This window comes from Equus przewalskii, chromosome 4, assembly GCF_037783145.1.
Source record: "Equus przewalskii isolate Varuska chromosome 4, EquPr2, whole genome shotgun sequence".
NCBI lineage: Eukaryota > Metazoa > Chordata > Mammalia > Perissodactyla > Equidae > Equus > Equus przewalskii.
In genome coordinates, this window is record NC_091834.1 from 51260287 (window position 1) to 51287709 (window position 27423).

The 27423-nt window shown below is 35.6% G+C and overlaps 1 protein-coding gene across 1 annotated transcript in view; it reads left to right on the top strand.

The window, feature by feature from the left end:
* HDAC9 (histone deacetylase 9) overlaps positions 1-27423 on the top strand; it is a 676098-nt gene that overhangs the window by 622812 nt on the left and 25863 nt on the right. Inside the window, 1 exon segment of the mRNA XM_070615860.1 lies at positions 10878-10962. Within this exon segment, the coding sequence (XP_070471961.1) occupies positions 10878-10962 (85 nt within the window).

Here is a 27423-nt window from a genome sequence, read left to right on the forward strand (position 1 = left end):
GAGGTGAACTCTTGAGATGTTGTTGTCCAAGTTGCTCATCAGGGGTTTGTTTGCATTAGATTTTGAATGGGGAAGTAGTTTTTCCCGCTTTTTCATTCTTTAGATTATGTATGGCTGACTCCATTGGGGAATTGGTGTGAATCTGGGAAAGCTTACAAATTCCTAAATAGTTGCAATTCATGAGTAGAGAAAGGGTGAACTGAATACAGGGGAAATATATGATAATCCAGAATAATGTTTTTCTATGGTCTTCTCTTAGACTTTGAAACCTATACATGCTGAAAGAGAATGTATGAATAATCTAAAGAGAGTAAAAAGGTTTTGGAAAATATTATTTGAAGATAGTTTCCATTGTAGATATGGCCTATGATGTTGCATTTCTTATGTTCAACAAGGCTTATGAGAAGCAGAACCAAAGTGATGGTGGAGTTTTTGATTTTCTGTCTTAGCAAAAGCCAAATAAAGTAGGAGTTATCCAGATAGTCTGAAACCCCGACATGCAGATTTTCTGTACAGTTTGTCTTTAGGCTTTTCAGAAAGTGTTAAAAGGAATGTGGACTGGGAACATGGATACTTCACAGGGTTCTGGTTACCAATAAAAGAAAGAAAGCATTTCTTTTTAGTGGTGAAGCAAACATGTTATGACATTCATTTATCTGTCGATTCATTCAATAGTCTTTTATTGGACATCTACTTTGTGCCTAAAAGTTTTAATACAAATAAGAGTAAGATAAATATAAACAAAGTACTTCAAGAATGTAATGTAGGACCCTTTGTTTTTAACTACAAGGATGGAGGAATATTTTAATAGAGGAAGTTAACATTTAACCTTGGTCTCGAATAAAAATGAGACTGTGACAAACCAAAATCAAAGGAAAGCATTTAGCTCTTGAAGTAGAAATACACAGATAAAGACATTAAGATTCCGTGGAATTGTGGATGGCTCTGTTTTAGGTTTGTTTTGTTTCGGGCAGTGGACAGGCTACTTTGAGTCGAATAAAAGTAAATATTGAGGCTGGATCAGTGGAATGGAATATCGTAAGGAATTAGAATTTCTGTGGAAAATATGGAAGCCTTGAATAAATGTTTCATGACCTGGGGTAAAATAACAAAAAAAACCAGTGTATGAAGTTTTTGAAGAAGGCAGAATCTCATACAAAAAAACAAGAGTTTATTAAGGAAATAATCATTTGGAACAGTTTTCTTCACGTTACCAATAAACAGAATAATAGTCTATCAGTGATATGTTGGAGGTGACTCTTAATGGCTTATGAGAGCTAACTGTGTGTATCTCTACTCAAATCTGAGTTCAGTGACATCACATTGGTAGCTTGAAATAGGCCATGGTGGGAGTATTTACACCACGGAAATCAGCAAATGCTACAAATTATAGCTCTTTCTTGGACAGTCAGCTGTTAAACATTTACCAGCAACCACTGCTACATGATGTGAAACAGGTCTTCTTAGCAGAAAAATCAACATTTGGAAAAGCGTATAGTACAAATCTCTTTACTAAACAAAAAGTTAAGGAAAAACAGTTTAAAAACATGCAAATTAGCAGATTAAAGAGAGAAAATAAAAAATCAAGTGAGGGCAAGAAAACCAAGGATCAAAGACAATGAAACATGAGGATTTACCAAATATAACTGTAAAATTTAAACTTATTTGCAAAAAAGGGACAAGGAAACAAGATTTTTGGCATATAAGATGAACTAAGCCTTCTTTATAACAATTGATGTCTAAACGATAGACATTATGTTAGGAAATTACACATAAAGGACTGAGCAAACTTCCCTTCAATGTTATTGAAACTTCAATTTAACATGCACCTTTCAATATATATAGTGTTTCCCTAACCAAACTGTGTGGTTGAAATGTTTTCTCATTATTGCATATCTTACCTCAATGCTTAAATAAAAGTATTGATAGTCTGAATTATCCAACTAATAGCATTCGTTACCCTCTTTCCAATAGACCACTATGCCTCCTTCTTTTTACCTTTGAGTTCATTTTTAATTATTTAGCCAGTTTGCTGTAGGTGTTTAAATATGCCACTATGTCTAAACTTTCCATTGTCAAGTGCATGGAAACTGTAGGATACTATTTGGGTATGATAGTGAGTAGAGACACTTCCTCATAGTCTTCCTCCTTTCATCCTTGGCTGATATATTACGTAACCTACATTTTTCCTAGCAATGGTAGCTTTGGATAAAACTCAACTAATAGAACAATAACTATGATAATAATCTCAGAGTCTAGCCCACTTGTCCCTCCTTTTTATTCAAGGAATTCCTTCAGTAAGTCATGTGAGCTGAATGGCCATGACTGTACCCTTTGCCTCTTGGTCTTCCTGATACTCTCATAAGACATGTTAGGTTTATATCACTCTTCTTGGCCAGAGATGTTTCTTTATTGCTGTGTGATGTCACCCTTCATCATCTACATGCATAGAATTCAGGCAGACTCAGTCTGAATAATCTCAATAGTGTATTAACTTGATTATCAATAGAATCCACCCCGATTTACTTTTTTTCTCAATCAATTTGGTCAAGGATTTTAATGACTTCAAGTGAATAAAAGGGATTATTTTGAGAATGACTCATGAATCACAATATGGATAAAATTATAACCAGATTTACTTAAGCAATCAAATTAAACATATACAACTAATTGCAGACATCTCTAAGACAATTATTTAAATGAAAGTTGAGTTTTAACCACCAACTCTCCTCACTAGGGAATTGATAATAGTTCATCACCATGGAGGGTCAGGTCCTTATGGCAATCTGCTTCACTTATCCTCTTGGTCTTGATCATTATATTCTTCCAAAGTTCCACAATATCTTTGATTCTGATAACTGAACCCTTTCTGCATTTTTTCTCAGTTGCTTTTCAGGTTGTAGGGGAACTTTCAGTTCCCTTTGTAAGTGAATTTGTGGCCTGTATCTAAGAATATAACTTGTTCTTGTTGCAAAACCTGTAATCTCTCTTTTTTTCTTAGATGCACTATAATATAGTAGAAACCTGGACTCAAGAACCAGACTTAGTTTCCCTATTCCCTTTTGTCAGAAAATGTACTCCCTTTTTAAATTGTTTTTAATTGTAAAATATAAATATTCAGACAAAAAACTGCATAAAACGTGAATGTACAACTCAATAGAGCGCATATATAACCATCAACCAGGTCAAGAAATAGAATAATGTCAGCACGTCAATAAACCACAAATTCTCTTTCCCAATAAGTATTCCTTTTCTTTTTTCTGAAAGTAAACAATTTTCTGGTTTCTAACATAAGATTTTAATTTACCTGTTTTTGAACTTTTTATACACTAAATCATACAATATATGTTCCTTTGTATCTAACTTCTTTTCTAAACATTATGCTTGTCAGATTCATCCATGTTGTTACAGCAAGCTATACGTCATTCATTTTCATTATTATACAGTATTACATTCCATAAAAAGAAGTTCTAAGAAAATACCATGGTTTATTTGTCTATTCTACTTTTAATGGATATGGGGATTTTTTCCAGTTTTGGGGCCATTATGTACAATGCTATAATGGACATTTTATATATGTTCCTTGGTACATTTATACATGCATTTCTGTTGAGTATATATCTAAAAGTGATATTGCTGGGTCATGGGATATACATGTATTTAATCTTTGTAGATAATCACAAACTGTTTTCCATAGTGGTTGTCAAAATTCCTACTCTTACCAGCAGCATATGACTATTTCGATTGTTCTATATCATTCTAACACTTGGTATTGTCAGTCTTAAAATTTTAGACATTCTGTTGGGTACAGCAGTAGTATATCATCATGGTTTTGATTTGCTAGAATACTCATGAAGTAAAGCAGCTCTTCATCTATTTATTGGTTATTTGTATATACCAATTTTCGAGGCACCTATTCAAGTCTTTTGTCCACTTTCAGATGGTTTGTCATTTTTCTCACTGATTTGACCAGTTCTTTATAGATTCTACTATGGGTTTCATGTGTTGAAATATCTTATCTGTCTTTTCACCCTCTTAATAGTATCCTTTGACAAATAAAAGTAATTTTTAATGTTTGCAATTTCTCAGTTATTCCCTTTATGATTAGGTCTTTTCTGTTCTGTTTAAGTATTCTTTCTCTATGCCCAAAGTCATGAAAATATTCTCTTTATTTTTTCCTTAAAGGTTTATTTACTTTTTTTTCCTTGCTGAAGAATATTTTGCCTGAGCTAACATGTCTTGCCAATCTTCCTCTTTTTGCTTGAGGAAGATTCGCCCTGAGCTAACATGTGTGCCAGTCTTTCTCTGCTTTGTATGGGGGTTTCTGCCACAGCATGGCCACCAGCAAGTGGTATAGGTCCATGCCTGGGAAACAAATCTGGACTGCCAAGGAGGAGCATGCCAAAGTTAACCACTAGCCCATGGGACTGACCCACGTTAAAGATTTATTTTTGACTTCAACATTTAGATGCACAATTCATCAGGAATTGAGTATGTGGCATGAAGTTGAAGTCAAGTGGTTTTTTTTAAATGTGTATATATAGTTGATTCAGTACCATTTATTGAAAAGACCATCTATTCTTTATGGATCGGCAGTGGTATCTTTGTCCATATATACATGGAGACTCTATTCTGTTTCACGTATCTGTCTATCCTCATGACATTATCAGACTGTCTTAACTACTGTAGTTTTATAAGAAATCCTGATATCTGGTAGAACAAATACTCCAGTTTGTTTTTCTTCAAGACAGTCTTGGCTACATTTGTCCCCTCTGTGTTTTCATATAAAATTTTAGAATCAGCTTATGCAGTTCCACAAAACACATATGAGTGTATTTAGTTTGCCAATAAAAGCAAAGATTATAACGGTGTAATAACAAATGCTGTTTAAAGGGACACTTTCTGTAATATAATGATAAAGAAAGATTGAATATAAAAAAATGAAAAGGATTAAACTACAGAAACTAACTGAAGGAGAGCTCATGTGATTATATTAACATCAGATAAAGTGGACTTTAAGACAAAAAAAGGAACTAGAGATAAATAGAGTTGCTTCATTGTGGTAAATATTCTATTAACTGAGAAGATAAAATAATTCAAAATTTGTGTATCCACAACACAGTTTCAAAATGCATCAAACAAAAATTGAAAGAAACAAATGAAAAATAGTCAAAACCACCAACATAATGACAAATTTTAACACATTTCTCTCAGGAACTGACAGAGAAAGAAGACAATAAAAAGGAGAGTATTTAGAAGATTTAAACACCTTAATAAACATGGCTTAATTGAAATATATAATAGGCCATACTCAATAGCTATAGAATATCATTCTTTTCAAATACACTTGTAATATTTTTTAAAATAGACCATATTTGGGAGCATAAAGCAGGTTTCAATAAATTTCAACTAATTTTATTCATACAGAGTATAATCTCTTACCACAGTGAAAATGAGTTAGAATCAATATTACATAACACAAACAAATGGAAAGACATCCCATATTTGTGGATTGGAAGATTTAATCCTGTTAAAATGCCCGTACCAACCAAAGTTATCAACAGATTCAGTGAAATCCTTATCAAAATTCCAATGACATTTTTTACCGAAATAGCAAAAAACAATTCTAAAATTTATATGGAACAGTAAATAAAAAAATCAGTCTTGAGAAAGAGGAAGAAAGCTGGAGGCATCACACTTCCTGATTTAAAAATATGTTATAAAGCTATAGTAATCAAAACAATATGGTACTGCCATAAAGGCAGACATATAGCCAAGGGAACAGATAGAAAGCACAAAAATGAATCTACACATAAATGGACAACTGATCTTCCACAAGGTTGCCAAGAATACATAATGGAGAAAGGGTAGTCTCTTGAACAAATGGTGTTGGAAAACTGGATATCTACTTGTAAAAAAATGAAACTGGACCCTTATCTTACACCATACAGAAAAATAAACTCAAAATGGATTAAAGACTTGAACATAAGACCCAAAACTGTAAAACCCCCAAAAGAAAACTGGGGGAAAGCTCATTACATTGATCTTGGCAATGATTTCATGAATATGACATCAAAAGCATTGGCAACAAATCTGAGATAAACAAGTGGGACTATATCAAGCTAAAGAGCTTCTGTACAGAAAAGGAAACAATCAACACAGTGAAAAAACAATCTATGGAATGGGAAAAAATATTTGCAAACCATATATCTGATAAGGTGTTCATCTCCAAAATATATAAGGAACTCAACATCTCAGTAGTAAAAAATACTAATAACTTGATTAAAAAATGGGCTAAGGACTTGAATAGACATTTCTTCAAAGAAAACATGCAAATGGCCAACAGGTATATGAAAAAATGTTTAACATCACTAATCATCAGGGAAATGCAAATCAAAACCACAAATGAGATATCACCTCGCATATCACATGACATTCAGGATGTCAGTATGACTATTATCAAATAAACAAAGACAGCAAGTGATGGCAAGGATATGGAGAAATTGGAACCCTTGCACACTGTTGGTAGGAATGCAAAATGGTGCAGCTGCTATGAAAAACAGTATAGAGGGCCCTCAAAAAATTAAATATAGAGCTGTCATATGATCTGGCAATCTCACTTTTGGGTGTTTATCCAAAAGAATCAAAATCAGGATCTTGAAGAGATATTATCGTTCCTATGATCATTGCAGCACTATTCACCATAGCCAAGATGTGGACACAAGCTAAATGTCCATTGACAGATGAATGGATAAATGTGGTATATACATACAATGGAATACTATTCTGCCCTAAAAAGGAAAAGATTCTGCAATATGCCACAACATGGATAAACCTTGAAGACATTAAGCTAAGTGAAATAATCTAGTTGCAGAAAGACAAATACTGCATGATTCCACTTATATGAGGTGTCTAAATAATCAAATTCATAGAGTCAAAGAGTGGAATAGTGATTGGTAGTTGTCAGGGGCTAGGGGGAGGGGGGAATGGAGAGTTATTTATCAATGGGCATAAAGTTTCAGTCAAGCAAGATGAAAAAGCTGTAGAGATCTACTCTAAAACACTGTACCAATAGTCAACAATAATGTATTTTACACTTAAAAATTTAAGTGATTTGATCTCATGTTGTGTTCTTAATACAATAAAATTAAAATAAAATAAGTAAAATACCAGTGATGTAAAATAAAATAATGAAATATAAAAACAAAACTAAAAAAAAATAAATTAGTTGTATAATTTGAAATAAAATGATAATTGGAAAATCTCATATATTTGGAGATTATTTTATTTTATTTTATTTTCCAAGGAAGATTAGCCCTGAGCTAACTACTGCCAGTCCTCCTCTTTTTGCTGACGAAGCCTGGCCCTGAGCTAACATCTGTGCCCATCTTCCTCTACTTTATATGTGGGACGCCTACCACAGCATGGTGTGCCAAGAGGTGCCATGTCCACACCCGGGATCCGAACCGGCGAACCCCAGGCCCCTGAGAAGCAGAACGTACACACTTAACCGCTGTGCCACCGGGCCGGCCCCTATTTGGAGATTTTAAAATACAACCTCTCATGTGTCAAAGAAATCACAATGAAAATTTGAAAATATTTTGAGTCGAATCATTATGAAAATATGAAATATCAAAACTTGTATAACGGGTATAAAGCTGGATTTAGAGAAAAATATAAAGCTTTAACTGTACACATGTGAATAGAAGAAAGCTTAAAATTAAAGATAGAAGCATACAACTCAAGAAATTAGAAAATCAAACCAACAAGTCAAACATGAAGTAAGCAAATGTAGGTATTTAAGTCTCATAAGTGCAGAGTGAGTTTAAAACTCTTTCTCAAGAGCTTCTCTAAGGATACCCTTTCCTGTTTACACAAGCGCATCTTAGCCAACTAAAATGATTTTTGATAATTTAAATGATCTGATTCTAGAGAATCTACAAATTACTTATTCACAACCTGATAATGGCCACAGTTTTATAGTGTTTTAAAATAGCTGTAGTACTTAGAAATTACATGGTATGTGCAATTTAACAAACATCTGAATTGTATCAATACAGTGTTGCAACTTTCTGTAAAAGATGTAGAAAAATATATTTCCCTGTCACTGAGTCTGAAAATTATATAAAGAATTACCGTAATGGTTGCAATTAAGCTTTAGATTAAATAAAGCTAGATGAGAGCTTCATGTGTCAAGAGGTTGTGTTAAAATTATCTAGTGTATCTTATAACTGCATGATAATTATTATTACTTGATGAAATTGCTCAACAAAGATGGCATGATGGGTATGTGATATTCCCTACATCTCCTTCTGCTTTATCAAGCTATAATGTTTTCATGCAAAAGTTCTCTAGCTTGCATAAATTACTTCCTTATTTATCTTTTAATAACTCTTACTAACATTGATTAGCCTCAATAGCCAATGTTTTTGCTACACCTTATCAGCCAAACTAAATACATAACAGTTTTGCTGCATATTTTTACTTTAAAAATGATTATTTAATATTATTTCATTACAGTTCGTTATTAGATTACTAATAATGACCAATACTCATAAATGTTTATTAAATAGATATTTTAATCAGATGTTTTTAGTGCTTATAATTGTGAATGATTAAATAATAAACTCTCTAGAAAAGACAACTCAATTCTGTGGTCCCTCTATGAAAGGTTTTAATTTTATGAAAACAGACTCTAAATGCCGCTTGCTTTCTTGCCAACTGAGAGTATTACCCATTACCTTCTCTGCAGAGCTGCCCGAAAAAAACTAAAGAACCTACATTGAGAACTTTCTGAATTCAGCTCTGTGTGTGTGTATACTCTCAAAATGAAACAAATTGGGGCAATTAACTGAAGGTTAAATCCTCTAAATGACATTCACCTAAAACATGCAGGGAAATGGTTTGGGAGGCTTAAATTATCAATGTAATTGCCTTAATTCTCTAGGTTGCCTTTAAAAGTAGACACAATTTTATCGTATCTAACTGACGAGTCCAAATGGAAGGTTTAGGGTTGTTTGTATTTTTACTCTCAACACCCTGAATCACGTTTACTTTCTACGTAACCCAGGTCTTAAAAATAGTCCACAGACCTCAACGCGAGAGAGTTCTAGAAGTGTTTTTTACATTAATGATCTGCCTGTAGCTTTCTTTCCAGTAGCCAGCACCTTTTAGTTTGTCAGCATTTTTAACCTAAAGTCATAGGAAAGCTTTTTGAAGAACTAAATACGCTGATATCATCTTTTACTTTTGTTCTTAAGTATTTTAACATAGAGTGATGTTTCAAAACATTTATTAGTAAAATCTACCTGATTTCTATTAAAACATTTTTCTGAGCTCTGAGACAGAAGTGAAAGGAAAGATTATTTATGAGCAAGGTAACTCAACCCTGTCTAATTCTGGAGTAAGAGTTTTCCAAGTAACCTTCTGTTTATGATTCATTAGTTCCTCTGAGTTAAGAGAGTGTTGCTAGGATAACATATTCTTGAAGATACTATCTGACATACCAGATGTAAAAAAACGAGTTTAACAAAATTTAAGAGTTTAAGATTGCAGAACCTTTCACTGACACTGGTGTTTTTTTTCTTTTTCCTCTCGCCAAACTGTATTGCAAATAAACCTTTTGATGTTTTAAAGGTTTTTCTTTGGCAGCTAAAAAAAACATTCTGGAAAGTTATATTTAGTGAATTTACCCATATATAAATATCCCTGAGCTAGTCTCTTATCCTATGGCATCTGGAAGAAAGGTGCTATTGTTTTAGATTCCATGATTGAAGTATAGAATAATCAATTCAGAGAGACCCTGGGGGAAGATTCACTCACATATGCTATGGAAACTTGAAATCCCTGAGTCTTTTACTACGGATGAAGAGACATAGATGAGTACAACGTCTAGTGACATCAGTTCCAATTCGTGTCCTACTATAGTTGGACCATCAGTTTATATTTGAGACTACTAACTATAAATTTTCTAAGAAAACTCCTTTTTTGTTAATCCCTTTGTTACTCTTACTTTCCTTGCTTTCTGGGTCACCATAGCTGGACAGCTATTTTGTTTGCAAGTGTCCTGGCTATGTAGTTTCTGCCGCTACTTCAGCTACATCACCAATGTATTCCCAGGGATGCATCATCAGATTTAGTTCTGCCAAAACCCTCCATAAATTACTTAAAGCTCCTCTTCATTTCTTGCAAAGCAATGTTTCTAAGATTCTCCGTGAAAAATCAGTGTAATTCCAGAAGATCCTGATAGATTTGCAAGACAGGAATTTGTCCTGTACTTCCCCATGGACATCTGCGTAGTTATGAATACAGTTGAAGTTAAATGAAAATGTACAATTATTTTACCTTTGGTTTTATTTGAACATTTTCTCTACCACGTATTCAATAGCAATTAAATAAGAGTAGCTGTGTCTCGTGGCTTTCTACCATGAAGTGTCTGAAAGTGTAAGGTGGTTAGATGTAAAAACTCTGCGAATGTATGAATAATACACTGCTCACTGTCTGCCTACTGCAACTTCCCTGAGATTTTGTTTGCAGGGCCCAGCTGCATAGACAGACATGATGGAATTTGTTTTGTGAGGAACCTACAAAAATTACACAAATAACTCAGATTTTTAATGAATAATACACAGACATGCACCTGCTTCAGGGGCTTCATAGATTAGTCTTGTGACCAATAGAAAAGCCCCTTGGAATTCAATTACATGGCTGCAAAAGAGAAAATAAAACTGGTTAAACTTTTAGAAGTGATATCAGGAAAATGTTAACTAGTTCTTAGAGCAAGCTTTTATGGGGGGGTGGTTGTTTCAATTTGCTTTGCTTCTGTCAGACTTACTATAAAGTCATTCTGCTCACGTTATTATCTCCTATTCTTGCAGCTGGAGCCACTTGCAGAAGATATTCTCCAGCAAACCCCGAATATGAATGCCGTTATTTCTTTACAGAAGATCATTGAAATTCAAAGTATGTCTTTAAAGTTGTTTTTTTTTAAAATTTCTAATCAGGTACAACTAATTAAACTTACATTGAGAATTACAGCACATGAAAAACATATTTGAGTTTCTCAAATATAAGAAAAATTTAGTTACTATAATTTGCACATATTATGTATTCATACCTATATTATTGCCTTGCTCTTAATGTGGCAATCTTATCTTACATTAATAACATAGCTCAGAGACTCTAGATTTAAAATCTTGTTTTTCTCATATTTTCCAAGTATTTGGATTTTTTTCCATTATTACCACTAAGCATCTACCTAGAACGATGAAATTAATAAAGAAATTGTAATTATATTGTCTAGTCTTAACTAAGGTTAAGTTATCTCCTAATGATGTTGGAATTCAGCAATCATTTACTGGTTTTAAGTTTGTCAAGAGAGGAAAAAGTTAATGAGAAAGCCACACAATTAAAAACCAACTAAACAAAGCAGGGACAGTCAGTGACTTTTTACTATCCACTTCCCTTCACTTGCTGTTACTTTGTCAAGAGTTATTCTTTTTACATGATAACATTCACACACATACAGTTCCTTGGTGATCTAGTGGCTAGATGATAACATGCATGCACACACATTCACACACACACACACACACCTGAAATCAAGCACAAATTAACATGAAAGTTAGCATGAAGGGGAATAATAGAGCACAGGACTCACTTTTCACATAGGTGTGAAAAATCATAGTTTGTGTATATCTTCAGAAACTGTACTGTTGCATTTTGCATTGGATCTAATTTCCTAGTAACGACTTTCTGCTGCCTGTCATTTTTCCATTCACCACTAACAGTGGCAGTCTGCTCTAGACAACAAACGTGTTTGACTCTTGAAAATGATTCACTCTGCTATCAAAGCTTGTTGTATGAGAATTCTGCCACTATGGATTGTGCATCACTGTCTTCTGCTCCAAAATTCATTTCACATCACCCAACACTGACCGTTTCCCCCATTTAAAAATCCATTTCCTCCTAAACTCGTATTGAAACATCTACCCAGCGCTTGTTAATCCAATACTTCTAGAAACTCTCAGCACTAACGTGCATTTTAATTAGTGTTCTTTTATTTTAGATTTCTCTATTACTTGAGTTTTTGTGTATTTTGTGGTTAGTCATGGTTCCTTAATAAGATGATAATCATCAGGAGGACAGGAATCATATCTTCATGTACCTTCATGTACCTACAGGAAGGATTGGCAGCAGGGAAGAGGTGTAAAGTGCATGGGAGCCTGGGAATTGAGCATAGGCAGATTTGAGTAGGAAGGATTTGAATAACTCTTCAAGGCCCTAGGGAACCAAGCTTGCATCAAAGCAAGCTTCTGGAGAAGAGTTCCTCCTTCTGACTCATGGATATATGGTGTCATGGGAACTGTTGGCTGCTCAGCAACCATGCCTTCCTTAGTTCTACTCAAAAGAAGGCTGGTTTCACTCATGAATCCTTGCCATGAGACACCATGCAACTCAGGGGAAAATGAATTTATGCCCAGCTCCCCTGGAGCTGTTCTTAGTGTAAGGGTAAACTAGTCAACCCCTTTAACAGTGATTGGTTAAGGGATGGGTACATGACCAGATTCTGGCCAATGAGAATCAGGGCTGGCTTCATGGGCATTCAGTATGTGCAGTGATATAGGTCCCACATTTAGAAGGGCCCTATGCATGGTTTAATGCTCTTACTGTTGCTACTTTGAAGTTCTTACTTAATTTTGAACAAGGAGCCCACCTTTTCATTTTGCACTGGGCTTCACAAATTATGTAGCCGGTCCTGATGAAAATCAAGGTGCTGGTGATGCAAAAAAATATTTACCAAAAAGACTGATAGTAGCATCACCACTAGGAGAATTCAAATTGTGGTTGAGCAGGAACTGAATGGTGGGTTGAGGTTGTAAAGGGAAAGAAAAACATGAGATAAGAGTGATCTCTCACCATTTGGGACATGGGGTAAAAATCAGTACCATGTGGCTCAGTACTGTGGCTTTGACCACTGTGTAGTACATTTTTATGTGGTTCTTAAATTGTGTGTGTTTGGAGCTGCTCTTCCTGACTAAAGAAACAGAACAGGGCTGCCTAAGGGCCATAAAACAGTAAAATAATATGCATATTTCAGACAAACTTCATAATAGCTTAGAAAATTTAAATTATGGGCTCCTGGCATAGCAAACAATGCTAGATTTCCTTACAAGCTGTAAAGTTGTACTCTTTTACTTTTCTCTGTTTTCCTTTGTTTTTTTTATTTCTGAGTAAGATTCACCCTGAGCTAACATCTGTGCCAGTCTTCGTCTGTTTTTTTAGTGTGTGGGCCAGCAGCACAGCATGGCTGCTAACAGAGTGGTGTAGGTCCACACCCGGGAACCAAACCTGGGCTGCCGAAGCAGACCGTACTGAACTTAACCACTAGGCCACCAGGGCTGGCCCTACTTTTCTCTGTTTTATAACCCACTACTCTCCCATTTCAAGTGCTCCTGTAGAACTCCAGGTTCTTGATTGGGCTTTCCATTTCCCTTTTGCTGGGAAAACTAGTCAGGACTCACTACATCACTTGTATCCCAGTGCACAATGAAAATATGTGAATGCTTCCTTTTTAAAAAATTGTTGATAATTTCAAGAAGATGACAGCAGAGCATTGAACCAAGCATGAGGGCCTTCTGAACATGAGGCCCTGTGTGACTGCACAGGTTGCTTGTTTATGAAGTCAGCCGTGCAGGTAGCCTTTGTTTAACAGGAGAATCTCCTCTTCGTATGCCTCTGAGTGTCACACAGGTGCCTCCTTTTAACTTCGGGAGGTGTTTGAATTTCAGCCTATCTCCTAGCCCAGGTTCTGAAGAACTCTTTTGTGCTACAATTTTGAACTACAATATCAGGAAACTATGTAAATGTTGAGAAGCAGGCCTTGTAGCATGTGGGAAACATTCAGGCAAGTTCCTAGACAGCCCTGTCCCAAGACAGACAGCAAGGTGCTGACAGGCCTTATGTGAATTTCTCTTTGAGAACTGAGCCCCCCAGCTGAGGGTATGCAGGTGCTGGAGACTGTGATTAGCATTGGCCCTTTGCCTGGCCACATGTGTCTGAGTATTTTGCAGCAGGCTCATCCCTCTTGTCCTTGTTTATGTTACTCATTTAGTTGAGAAGAAAAGGCCTTACAAGGCAACAGCAGGGCAACCATTTTTCCTGACAGGTAAAGACCCCTCCTGACAGGTCAGAGACTGGTTTCATCTCAAGATGGTGGATGTGTACAAAGACCAACCATCTTTGAGATGACGAAAGGGCAACATGGTCAAGAAGCTTCATGTTTGCACATGCTGTTCTCTCTGCTAACAAAGTCTTCTGCCTCACCCTTATTAACTTTTCAAGAGTTAGCTCAGATGTTATCTCTTTTGGGAAGCCATCTATGAATCCCCCTTCATCCCTATTCTACATTGGGTATATTTCCCGTGTGTTTTCATGGCAGACATTGTTTATGCCGATGTTCTTTGTTTTTAATTGCTGTATCCTTTGCACGATGTCTGGTACATAGTAGGTGCTCTGCAAAAGTTTGTTGAATGAATGAGTCAAACAGTCTGTCAATATTTGCCACATTCTTTTCTTGGCTCAGATTGGTTTTGTTAACTAGCCTAGGTAATTATGCTCCTTGGCTAGCCCATGCAGAATGGATTAAGAAGAGCAGGCAAAATGTATGAAAGCCCATTTCTTCTCTCTCTTTCACAACCCACAATGATGAATCATTTCTAAATTAGGAAGAACATAGATTACTTGTCAGCTACCATTTCCATTGCTAAGCTTGGAAGTGGCAGTTCTCAAAGCTGAATCTAGTGGTTGGCTAGCCAGCTATAATCACCAACAAGTGATGCCAGGTAAGAATCAGCCCAGAGAAGGACAAAGGATCCTCATATGTAGGTTTCCTTTCCTGAAACCCATCCTAAGAACTTACAGAGTCCATTAAACTCTTCCCTTCTTCTGCATAGCATAGTGAGAGGTTTCCAAATGCCATTTTTCACACCAGTGTTGGCCCATGATAACATTTTCACTGATTTTGAAGGGAAGAACCATGAAGTGAGTTTTCCATAAAACTAAATTTATTTAGTTTGAAAGACTATAATTTTAAGTTCTAAAAACATATAACGAATGATATTGATATTGATCTGTGAAACCCAAAAATATGAAAACCACAAGTAGAGAACCATGGTTTCTTTTCATTTATTTAAATTTTTTAGCAAAAAGAGTACTCTTTTTAAGTGTCAACCAATTTTATAGACCTCCTGCATGATAATAGTGATAATCATAGTATCTTTTGATTCGTGGATCAAGAAAATATATATGTACATATGATCTGAGGATTCTTTTAAAATTTTGCTACAACCCTCCAGCGGTTTGCAGCTGATAAGTTGAAAAACACTACTGTAGAAGATTTAAAAGTGATATGAATTCCAGTATAACCCTCTTCTCCACTCACCAGCCATGTGACGATGAGCAAGACGTTTAACTTTTCTGAGGAATTTCAAGAGGAATGACATGGCATATCACCACACTGTTTTTCTAAGTTGGTGCGGCTGTGGCAACAAAATGGGAAATAAGAAGCAGAATCATAAAAGAACAGTAGGAATTTCCTCCTCCACTCCCACTTTCATCTTTTGCCCCCTCCAGAGATTCTTCCTTGTCTATTGGATTGGGGTCTTCTTAGAATTCCTTATTATGCCAACCCCAGCAAAATGGTGACATAGGCCAGAATGAGGAGGGACAGTATTTGCAGTGTCACTGTATGTTCTTCTCAAATTTGTTCTATATAAATGGAGGAACAACATCCATGTCTCCTGCATATAAAATTTGCCAGTATGGAAAAATCTCTTTTTTTAAACACACACACACAGTATTATTTAGGGCAATGAGAAGTGAATTAATGCTCCTCTGAATTTATCCAACTTTTCAGATCACTATGGAAAGGGATATTATTTTCTGATTGCAGGAGAATATACCTGTACATATGTAGCTGACTACAAGGTAGTCAGCTATCCACGTAGTTCAGGCACCTATAATGTGCAGAGCACAACCTTTCACCCATTCGAGAGAAATAAAAATGAAATCAAGTTTTCTCTGGGTGATCATAGACAAGTATAATTGACACCTACTCCTTGTCAGAACTGTGCTTAATTTATGTTTTGTATATGTGTTATTGAGTGAATGACTTCCTCCCCTTCTTCCCACTACTATTATTTTTTCCTTCTCCTTCTCCTCCTCCTCCTCTTCCTCTTTTTATAAAATCATTATACCTGCTGTTCTGGAAATTACCCTGAGAAGTAACAACCAATGTTAGAAATGAACAAAGGAGTGCTAATTTTGTTGATTTCATTTCTACTCTATTTCCATTAGACAGATTTATTTAGTTGGTAAAATAAAATACAAACATGGTTGATGCTGTATTAGAGTGGGTGATCAGAGTAAGTGCTATTCAGCTCTCTTGGTGATTAAGAGATCTGGATAGTAATTATTGAAAAAAGCTTCTAAAGTAAGATAAATCTCTCTTTAAAGATAGCAAGCATTGTCTTCTTCGATGTGAAATGCCATTCTCAGCCATCTCCTCCCATTACTATAATAGCCTTTACCTAGCTCTTTCCCAAGGAGAAGGGGCGTATCCATCAATCCAGGAAAAAATCCAAATTGTTTCTAAGCTGAAAGGAATTTGTATACATCTCCTGTTGTGAGGAAATTGTCCAATATTTTGACGTCATGCACACAGATTAAAGGGTCGTTTCTCCGTATTGCAACATGTGCTGCAGAGATCAGGTCACAAGCTTCATTAGCTTCTTGACTCCACACCCAAATGCTAACCCACGCTCAGTTTTTCTTCTCTTTTTGACCTTTATTTCATTTTGATTTTCTACCTTTTTTCTTATCTCTATCTCTTTTCCTCTCTCCTCCACGTCCATCTTATTGAGATCCAGGGGAGAAGAACAAGAGATATCCACCATTTTGGAAAGGGGCTTTTAACTCATAAGGGTTTGGGGATTTATTTCAAGCGGGGAAGGGATATGATCAAACCAGCATTTCAAAAGATCACTAGGCCTGCAGTAAGGATAGGAGATTTAGCAGGGCTTCTTGTCAAATGTGAGCCGTTTAATTCAGAAGTAGAATTGCATGGTATGGTAACTAATTGGCATGGAGAGGATTAGTGATTTATAGGTTTCAGGCTTTGACAGCTGAGTAGATGGTGATGTCACCTCCTCTGATAGAGAACAGTGGAAGAAGAAAAGGTTTGAAAGGGAGAATGAAGAATATTAGACTTAAGAAAAGAAACTTTGCTGATTGAAAGGCTCGAAGTTTTGGGGGAAGGTGGTATCATCCTAGACATCAGTTTTTCACTACAGTGAGGTTATGAAAGGACATTGCATGAAATTATTTATACAATTCAAACCCTGTAAGCTGTTAGCAAATAAGAAAATAATAATTGTTGAGCGCTTTCAGTGTTCTAGGCACTGTTCTAAGCAATCTGGTGAATACAGATTAACTCATTTAATCAACCCTAGGAGGTCGGTGCTATTTTCATTCCCATTTTATGGCCAAGTAAACTGAGACACATCTAGGTTAATTAATTTCCCCAAGGTCATACGATTAATGTGTCCAAAGGCAAGATCCTAAATCAAGCAGTCTATGTCACAAATAAATTCATTCCTTTTGCACTTTTTGTGTATACTTTTTCCCATTCCTTCCAAAAGTAACATGTTTAGAAAAATAACCAATTTAACTGAAGATTTGGAGTTTTGGAAGTTCCGGTTAACTGAGGTTTAGCCACAGGCAGTTCTAGAAGGACAGTACCAAATTACAAGGAGCCATGGAGCTATGAATCCACTTCGGAGCCCCTTATAAACTTGCAAAATACATCTAATCACAAAAAAATGCAAGAATTGGCAGAATTTCAAATCCCTGCCCTGTTGAGTTTAAAACCCTGACTGTTGTCAGGTGTGAGCTGCTATTTGTCATAGATTTTTTGGCTTTAGACAGAGGCCTTGACGTTGCAGCCCTGGGCCAGGCAGACCTTTGCTGAAGAAAAGCAGCGTTAGACATTTTCCCACTATTAACCCCGCCAACCCTTACTTGTATCAGAGCCAGGTCAAACTTGTACACATGGCTTTTTCAAAGTTGATTTTGAACTTCTAATTAGCCATTCTCTTGAAATGTTGAGACTCTCATTATTGTTTGGTAGAGTACTAATACTAGAATGTACCAGAATAAAAAGGAAAATCTGCCATCTGCTTAGAGACTTAACTTGTCTGGAAATTTTTTTTATTCCAGCTCATCTGTAATTATGAGTTTTCTTTCACTTACGTTTCTACAAAGGCAAAACTAATCAAACCAAGAGAATAAATAGACCTATGCATGTTTCTAGGACTGAAAACTCTTTAAGAATAGGAATGCTTTGTGGTTGTATACTCAGCTCTTAGAACCCACGTGAGCTTCACACACTCGCGAGATACCATTCACTGAAATAGGGTATGCTAAAAGTCAGGTTTGGGGACCATTATTTGGTAGGTATTTATGTATTTATCCCTAGTCCTCACACAGTTCTCCAATGCATAGTTAGTTTCCTCATCTTGTTTGTGAATGAATTGAGGCTTAATAAGTTTAGGTCGCTTGTTGAAGGTCTTTCAACTACTAAGCAGTAAAACCAAGACTTGAACCCTGGTCTGGCTGTGCTGTCAAGCCCATTTTCTTTCTGTTAAGGCGCATGGCTTTCCTGTTCCCACCTCATTTCACAGATAAGAACAGAGTTCCACCAGACTTCCTACTTCCGAGTATCCCAGCATAGACACTAGAATAGACCGCTCCTAAAATGTAGAATATTCTGCATACATTAAAACAGACTATTTTAATACATTACTGGGCTTGCTAGAATGTAAGGGAATGAGAGGAAAAAAGAAAACATAAGCTGAAATTTAATAGGGAGCAGTAAGTAACACAAAAGACAGAGTATCCCTGGGGCCAATGATGATATCAGTGCTGGAACTGCACAAGAAAGCCTAAGTTCTGCATCAGAATTGGGGATGTGACTGGATGGGTACTAAAGAGCTTTTTTCCTTGTCCATTCCTGGGTTCTGGAGGAAGCAAATGAAATTCCTTTCTGGAGGAAAGTATCCCTAATTTAGACTTTCTGTATATGCAGAGATCAAGTTCAACAAAATATGAGCTCAAGTAAATAAACATATACATATTTAAATACATGAATAAAATCAAATAAAATCACAAGCCACTAGGGAAAGTCAGTAGAAAAGAGAAATGAGAATAATAAGCCTTATAATGGGGTTACAAAGGAGGAAGGGCACTATTGTCAAGAAATTATAATAGATTAAAAATACTCATTTACTTTCACTCCTTTATGGAATGTCACTAAAATAATAATAAAGAGAGTTTTGTTTTGTTTTGTTTTTAAGACATATATTTATAGGGATAAAGAATGAGAAAAGAAATAATAGGAACCTGGAAAGCAGATGACCATCTGTTACTGATGACCATCCCTTCACACACCTGAAAAAACTGAATCCTAAGCCAGTACTGGCAGATAGGTCTCTGCCAGAGAGGGATGTATCAGACCCATATGCCATAGAATTGTTGACCCACACACCTAAAACTCCTTATTGTATTGCAGTTATTTTAATTCATCATTTCTCCTAAATCATTATCCCTTTCCTTCAGTTCTTTCTATGTCCAGCTTAAAAACACTTAAATTCATTTGCCCTTCTAACTTTCAGTCTGCCTTAAAAATCTTGCCCTTCCACTTTACTAATCTAATAAAATCTCAGTCCTGGATGTATTCTACAAAGAACTTTCTAAAACATTTGACCTAAACAAACAGATCTTCTCACGATTGTCATGGATCCTAGCAGTTTGGCCTCCTGTAAATTTATGGTCACCAAACTCGAATGGGCCCATTATAATCCTACTGTGTTTCTCAGACCATCTTACCCTGCCTCTCAAACTACTCTTTCAAACCTCACTCTCCTCAAACCTCCATTCACCTCACCTCCTCTCAATCTCAGCAACAAACCTTACTTAGAGTAAATTGTAGCTACCAAATTCCTTTCTTTGAACTGTTCATTCTCATCAACATTTAAACACCCTAAAATCCTTTCCATCTTAAAAACAAACTCCAGCAACCTCACTCCTTCTCTAATTTACCATCCTATTGCTCTCCAAACCCTTCAGGAACAAATTCTTGAAGACTGTTTCTCTCTAGTTATCTCCATTTTCTCAGCTTCAAATCCCTGTCAAAACCACTCTGATCAGTTGCAGTCTCACTATGGTCACCAGTGGCATTTCTACCGCTAGATTTAAAAAGCGATTTTATTAAACTTTTTATTTTGAAATAATTTTTGATTTAGAGAAAAGTTGCAAATGTAATACAGAGTTCTCCTATAACCTTCACCTGGCTTACCCTAATGTTGACATCTTACATAACCATAGCGCAATTATAGAAACTAAGGCATGAGAAGTCCAACGTGGCTGGGCAACAGTCTTAACCACTAGTCCAATGGAATCATTATTGTGTCTCCTGAAGGAACCTTTCCTCCCTTTGAAACTAAGACCTTTAGACTGGCAGTACATAAGGTCACAGGAACAGGAAGCAAAATTTTCTCAGTGGTTCACTAGATACAATAGTGAGTGGTGCCACTCCCATTTCCACCCCTTGATTCCTGGACACATAAATCCTGGATATGGGAGAAGCAGCACAGTATATTGTATGATGGTCTAGCGCATCTACATCCTTGTGGAGAACCTTGCCCAGTCTTGCAAGATATTACCACCTAGCTTGCACTGAAACTGAGTTGTCCAAAGGCCATTCCACCATCGTATCAAAACAGCTGCTGCGACTCTGCTGTCCATTATGGTAACCAAGTCCACCTTGACTTTAGCAATTGAATGCTGCCACTTGGCCCCTGCCATCCTGGGATCCTATTACTCACATTGCATTTAGGTTTCCCAATTCTGTGACCACAGTTCCCACTGTAAGTTATGGTTTACAGAAATGAGCAACCACAAGGCTCTTCAAGGATGCCACGACTTCCCTCACAAATTTATTTCTCCCAGTCATGATGAAAGGTATGTCTTCTGGACCCTCCCAGTGTGGGTGAGTAGATCATAAAGGACAAATTCACTTTAACATTCCAATCTTCCTAAGTCTTTGAATTCCTTCCTCTCCATTAAACCAAGGTGGGTCTAACATTTCTAAATCATTTACTATGGGCCACCTTTTGGTGCATGTTTTAGCCAACCAAACAAATGAACTATTAGAGCCCTTCCCAACTCCCCTAGCTGCAACATTAAATGCAGAATCTCTGCTTAATGAGCCCATCATCCTCTACCTAAATCCTTTTCACACTATATATTCTTTTCCTGAGTGTGCAGCATGGATAAGTTATTTCAGTCTTCTTTACTTCAGTTTTCTCACGGTAAATAAGGAAAATGAAAGAATCTATCTTATAAAGTAGTTTTGAATTATATGAAATTACATGTAAAGCACACTCTAATTGCATATCATAGGCATGTTGTTTTTGTCCCAGACCATAACTTCACAGTCACCTCTACTTGGATAACTCCAAAAATTTATATCTGCAGCTCAGACCTCAGATCTGAGTTCTAGATGTTTATTAAACTTCTAGCTCAGCATCTTCCCGCTTGATATCACAAAAGCACATCTAGTCAACATGTCCAAAGCCACTGTCGTTATTTTTGCTCCAAACCTCAACCTTTCCCAGGTTTCTTGATCCAAGTAGATGGCACCTCTCTACCTTCAAGTTTTGCTAGATAAGAATCTAGAAGTTATCCTTCATGTTGTTTGTTCATTGCTGTCTACATCCACTCTATTACCCCATCCTATTTGTTGTACTCACTAAACATTTTATTGATCCATCCAGTTATTGCTGTTCCATGGCCACTGTCCCAAATCAGACTTCCGTCATCTTTCTCCTGGACCATTTTTATATCCTACAAAGTGGTTTATCAACATACACTCTTGCTTTCTCCAATTTATTCTCTAAAGTGCTGCCAGAGTTATCTTTTACAAAATAGGGCATGTTAGTCTCTTTGCTCTAAACCAGAAGTCAACAAAGTTTTTCTGTACAATGTTGGGTAGTAAATATATAAAGCTTTGTGTTTCAACTGCTTAACTCTTCCATTGTGGCAAGGAAGCAGCCATAGCCAATGTGTAATGAGCAGAGTTCTGTTTCAATATAACTTTATTTGCAAAAACAAGATGTGGGATCAATTTGGTTTCTGAAAAATGAAAAACCCAAAACAAGTGGTATCTGGATGGGGTATTGAAATAACAGACATCAGCCAAGACATGAGTTGTAAAGGACACCTAAATTTTTGTTCTGGGAGGTGGAGGGAGAAGTATTCAACATTGCTGCCACCTGGTGCACCAGGCAGGTGTGCTGTAGCCACAGCTTGTGACTTGCATGAAGCCACCAAGCTGCCAGAAGGTGAGATTGGGGGAAACATGGGGAATCAGAAGTTAGATGTGGATAATATATGTTCAAGAAATAGAGAAGGAGCAATCCTGCATGCAGCATTTACACTCTGAATATTTTTTCTACAGAGGTTTTGTCAATTATTATACATTGCAATTCCACAAATATTTATTTGTTTTATGGCTAATTACACTTTTTTTTTTAAAGATTGGCACCTAAGCTAACAACCGTTGCCAATCTTTTTTTTTTTTATTCTTCTCCCCAAAGCCCCCCAGTACATAGTTTTAGATTCTAGTTGTGAGTGCCTCTGGTTGTGCTATGTGGGACGCCGCCTCAGCATGGCTTGATGAGCAGTGCCATGTCTGCGCCCAAGATCTAAACTGATGAACCCCTGGGCCGCCGAAGCAGAGTGCACAAACTTAACTACTGGGTCACGGCCGGCCCTGCTAATTACATATTTTAACTGTACTATGTACACTGTTGGCTGAAAAGTGCTTAAAAACAAATGTGCATGCTAAAAAACTTAGTTTGCTACTAAAAAACTTAGTATTTGCTAAAAGACTCAATTGTTATTTCCCAAGAAAGTTGATACTGAACATGTAACTTTCACAAAATGTTTGTCAATATTCATCATTCATCATGGGAACGTAGTGATATAATGAGTGACATGGACATTGAAGACACAATGTTGCTGAATCAATAGCAGTATCTACTTTAAAATTTAGTAATTAATAAGAACAAAAAAATTAAGGCAAACAGAACAGTTTAATAAGTGCAGTTGCAGAAGGTGCATTTAAGTATCACTCTATGAAGTATGACTTTTTATTCAGATAAAATGACTATGCGTCTAAATTCTTTAAATGAATTTTCAATTTCAAATGTTCTTTTTCAAGCTCCAAAGTGAGGACATAGTTGCTGTTTATTGACTTCCCAAGAAGAATCTGTTGGTTAAATGATACAGTATCCTTAGGTGCTTCAAACAGAAAAATCAGTTAATTCTAATAATGGTATGATATTTTTCATTCAATTCATGGAATCAAAGTAAAGCTTTTGGAAATAAATCTGTCAAAAATGAAACATAGGGCATTATTCTGAATGCTATTACAGTGAAAATTCAACAATGACAATAAAATCATTTGATTTTGTATTAATATGCAAATCTAAATTTTGATGGAGCACAGCTCAATCTTAAAGAACAGAAATGTATTTGGTATTAGTTATGGAGTACACAAAAATCGTTAAATTTTTATAAATAACTTAATGAAATGTAATTATAAATTTAATAAACTTTTCAAAAATTCCTTTAAAAAACAGGCTTGATAGTCTATCAATGAAAATTTAAGCTATTGTTCTCAAGATTTCAAATACTTTTATGTAAACACAGTTAGGGTGAAAAATGAAATACAAGGTTTTTGAAATATAGCTGATATCGATGACAAAGAAAATAAACTTCAGCATGGGAGTATAAAATTTCTCTCTTTGCTGCCCATTATCAACCATACATTAGCAATGTTTGAGATGATTATTCTATAGTAATATTGAACTGTTTTGTAAATGAGTTTTTTAAATTTTGATTACATTTTTTGTAATCAGTTAGAATTTATTAATCAAAATATTCAATAAATGGACCTCTGGCCCCCACAAATGAAGGAGTAACTACTATAGGAATTGTCCTTTTATCAGAAATAAAAGAAAACCAGAAAAACATAGAACACTGTTTTTGGACATTGGACAGTGGAGGCCTGTGATCCCAGCAGGAAACAAACAGGGAAAGAGAAAAAACAAAATGAGTTCTATAATTGCCTAAGCTTACTGATGAGAGGCAGTTTCCAGGCTGCAGCCTAGGGAGGGAGAATCCAAATTTTCTCTGAGTTGAAGATAAGTGATCAGAGTTTGGAAAGATTGAAGTGACTAGAATTTGTGAGGCAGAATATTTGACATGAAGTTGCTGCACAGAGAACTAGCTCTGTGCAACTGTATTGGAGTTTCCTTAAACCATTGTCTTACTTATCTTTCCATGTATGACGTGAAACTCCACAAGGCTGGGGAACTAACCAATGGAAAACACTAGGTTAAACAATCCAAGGAGTTCACACAAAACTGGGAATAGTTTGCGTTCCCAGTAGCCAGTGAAGTGACCTTATAATATACAAGACATCATATAGAGATATCACAAAGATTTCAACTTAGTTGGAGGGCTAAATTAGCCTTATTCTAAAGCCTGCCCTGGAACCACTCTAACAAAGAGTACAAGCGAGCCTCAAAAGGATCGTACTGATTGCAAGTAACTGAACTCCATGCCAGAACAAGATCCAACACTTTCAAAGAAGACAACAAAATTCAACAACCAAAAATGCTCACATTAACAATGTTAAGCATCCAAATGAAAATTTACCAGGCCTGCAACAAAGTAGGAAAATATGACTTAGAACCACAAGGCAAATGACTTAATAGAAACTGACCCAGGAATGCAAGGTATTATGGAATTAGCCGCCAAGAATCTTAAATAGTTACTTCCAGTGTGAAGAGGAAAGAGCAAGCATGATGCATAGAGAAAGGAAAAACATAAAAAACTTGCAAATGAAAGTTTTAGAGATGAAAAGTTTTTGAAATAAAACATTGTGCACCCTGGAAGGATTAATGGCAGATTATATACTACAGAAGACAAAAACAAACAAACAAATAAAAAACAGTGACACTGAAGAAGCAATAGAAACTATCCAAAGTGAAGAATAGAGAAAAAGACTGAAAAAATAGTGTATCAGAGATATATTGGGCAACATCAATCAGTCTAACATTCCTGTAATTGGAGTCCCAGAAAAGGTGGCAGTGGGGGGAATATTAAAAGAAATAATAGAAAAAGGTTTTAAAAATTTGATAATAACTACAAATCCATAGATCCAAGAAACTCAATCAATCTCAAGCAGAATAAATATGAATAAAATCACACTGAGGAACATCATAATGAATCTAATCTTAAAAGTAGCCAGAAGAAAAGAAAAATCATATTACATACAAAGAAACAAGAATAGAGATGATAAGATAAAGGTAAGAAATCTTTTAATATATAAATGTATCTAAGTAACACTCTGTACATTTTAAATTTACTCAATGTTACATCAAATTTATTCAATTATAGAAAAGAAATCTTTTGAATTTCATAGTATTAAGTGAAAGAAGCCAGATATTAAGGACTATATAATGTATGGCTCCATTTATATGAAATTCTAGAACAGACAAAAGTACAGTGGCAGAATTTCAGTAATTGTCAGGGGCCAAGAAGGAGGGTAAGAAACTGATAACAACGGGCCAAAAGGAACTTTTTGGGGTGAAGAAAATATTCTATATTTTGATTGTTGTAGTGCTTATATGACTGCACACATATGTCAACATGCATCATAACCTACCCTTAAAATTGGTCAATTTCATTGATTGCAGACTATACCTCAGTGAAGCTGATAAAAAATAGTCATGAAATGCAGCAAAAATATCAGCTTTGGACGATTTTAAGGAATTGCAATTACAGGAAACAATGTTTTCAAAAAGGAAAGCATTTAAATTGATCCATAAAGGCAAGGGAATAAACGAACAAATTGAAGGATAAGCACTCAAACCATGCACAAGATTTGATTTTGAAACTTTGTAACTAGGCTTTCAAAAATGTCTATTTGTTTATAGAATCAATGATAAGACTCCTATTCTTGCCTGGATAAATTTATATTCTGTTCTGGAATGTAATGAAATTGAGAAGTCATTTGATTTTGCAACATCTAAATTTAGTAAATAAAACTTTGAAAAGTCATAAATGGAAAAAACTTTTTTTCCCCCTGAGGAAGATTGGCCCTGAACTAACATCTCTTGCCAATCCTCCTCATTTTGCTTGAGGAAGATTGTTGCTGAGCTAACATCCATGCCAATCATCCTCTATTTTATGTGGGATGCTGCCACAGCATGGCTTGATGAGCAGTGCTAGGCCCATGCCTGGGATCTGACCCTGCAAACCCTGGGGTGCCAAAACAAAGTGCATGAACTTAACTACTACACCAACAGAGCAGCCCCATGGAAAAAACTTTTTTGATAAGTTTGGCTTATATAGAATGTTTGCCAAAGAAAGCTACTCTGAAAGGAGGAAAAAGACAGTAGTCATGAAAATATTTGGTATGAAATAGTTATTCATTTCAATGTTTTAAAAATTGGAAGTGAAAATATTCCATGTTTAGCAGAAATTGCCCTGAGCTTACCAGACAGCACTGCATTTGTAGAGATGGTATTTGTCAACCAAAAATACTATAGTCTTTTGAGAAGAGTAAATCAGATACCACAATTTCAAATTTATTAACCATAAAATTCTGCTTTGAAGAAGATTGCAGGCAATTTTATGAAAAAATCTAAAATATTTCGACCACATTGAAATAAAAAATGCATTCTTCATTAAAAAATAGCAATGATATTCTATCAGTGAGAGATATAACCACAGAACTGATTAACATGTGTGAATATTTACCAACAATCATAATTCTGCTTATGTTATTTTCTAATATTCAGATAATCAATATAAAGAAGTTGGTTATTGTGGTTTGGCATACATAAGTCATGAGATTTTTATTTTCTAGAATGAATTTTAGTTGTGAAAATAATTTTTGAATAGGACTATTTTATAGGTCCACTGATGAAAATAATTTGTTGACCAAAAAATGAGTGTTTCCGTAGCATGTCTTATTTTTAGCCCCATTTTAACCTCAAAATTATCCCAACTTGGATGAAAAATTACCTGATCACTCTATTTATACACCAATTTTCAGTATATCTTTATTTTTGCATATATACAATGCTTTGGATCCCAGTAAAGTTCTCCATTTAGCTAAAAAATATATATTAAAAAAGTATTAAGAAGCTCTGAGCTCTGGAGAATCCATGAACCTACGTCCTTTGTAAGTCCCAAGTGTTAATAATCTTGAAGACTTAAGGGGATAGG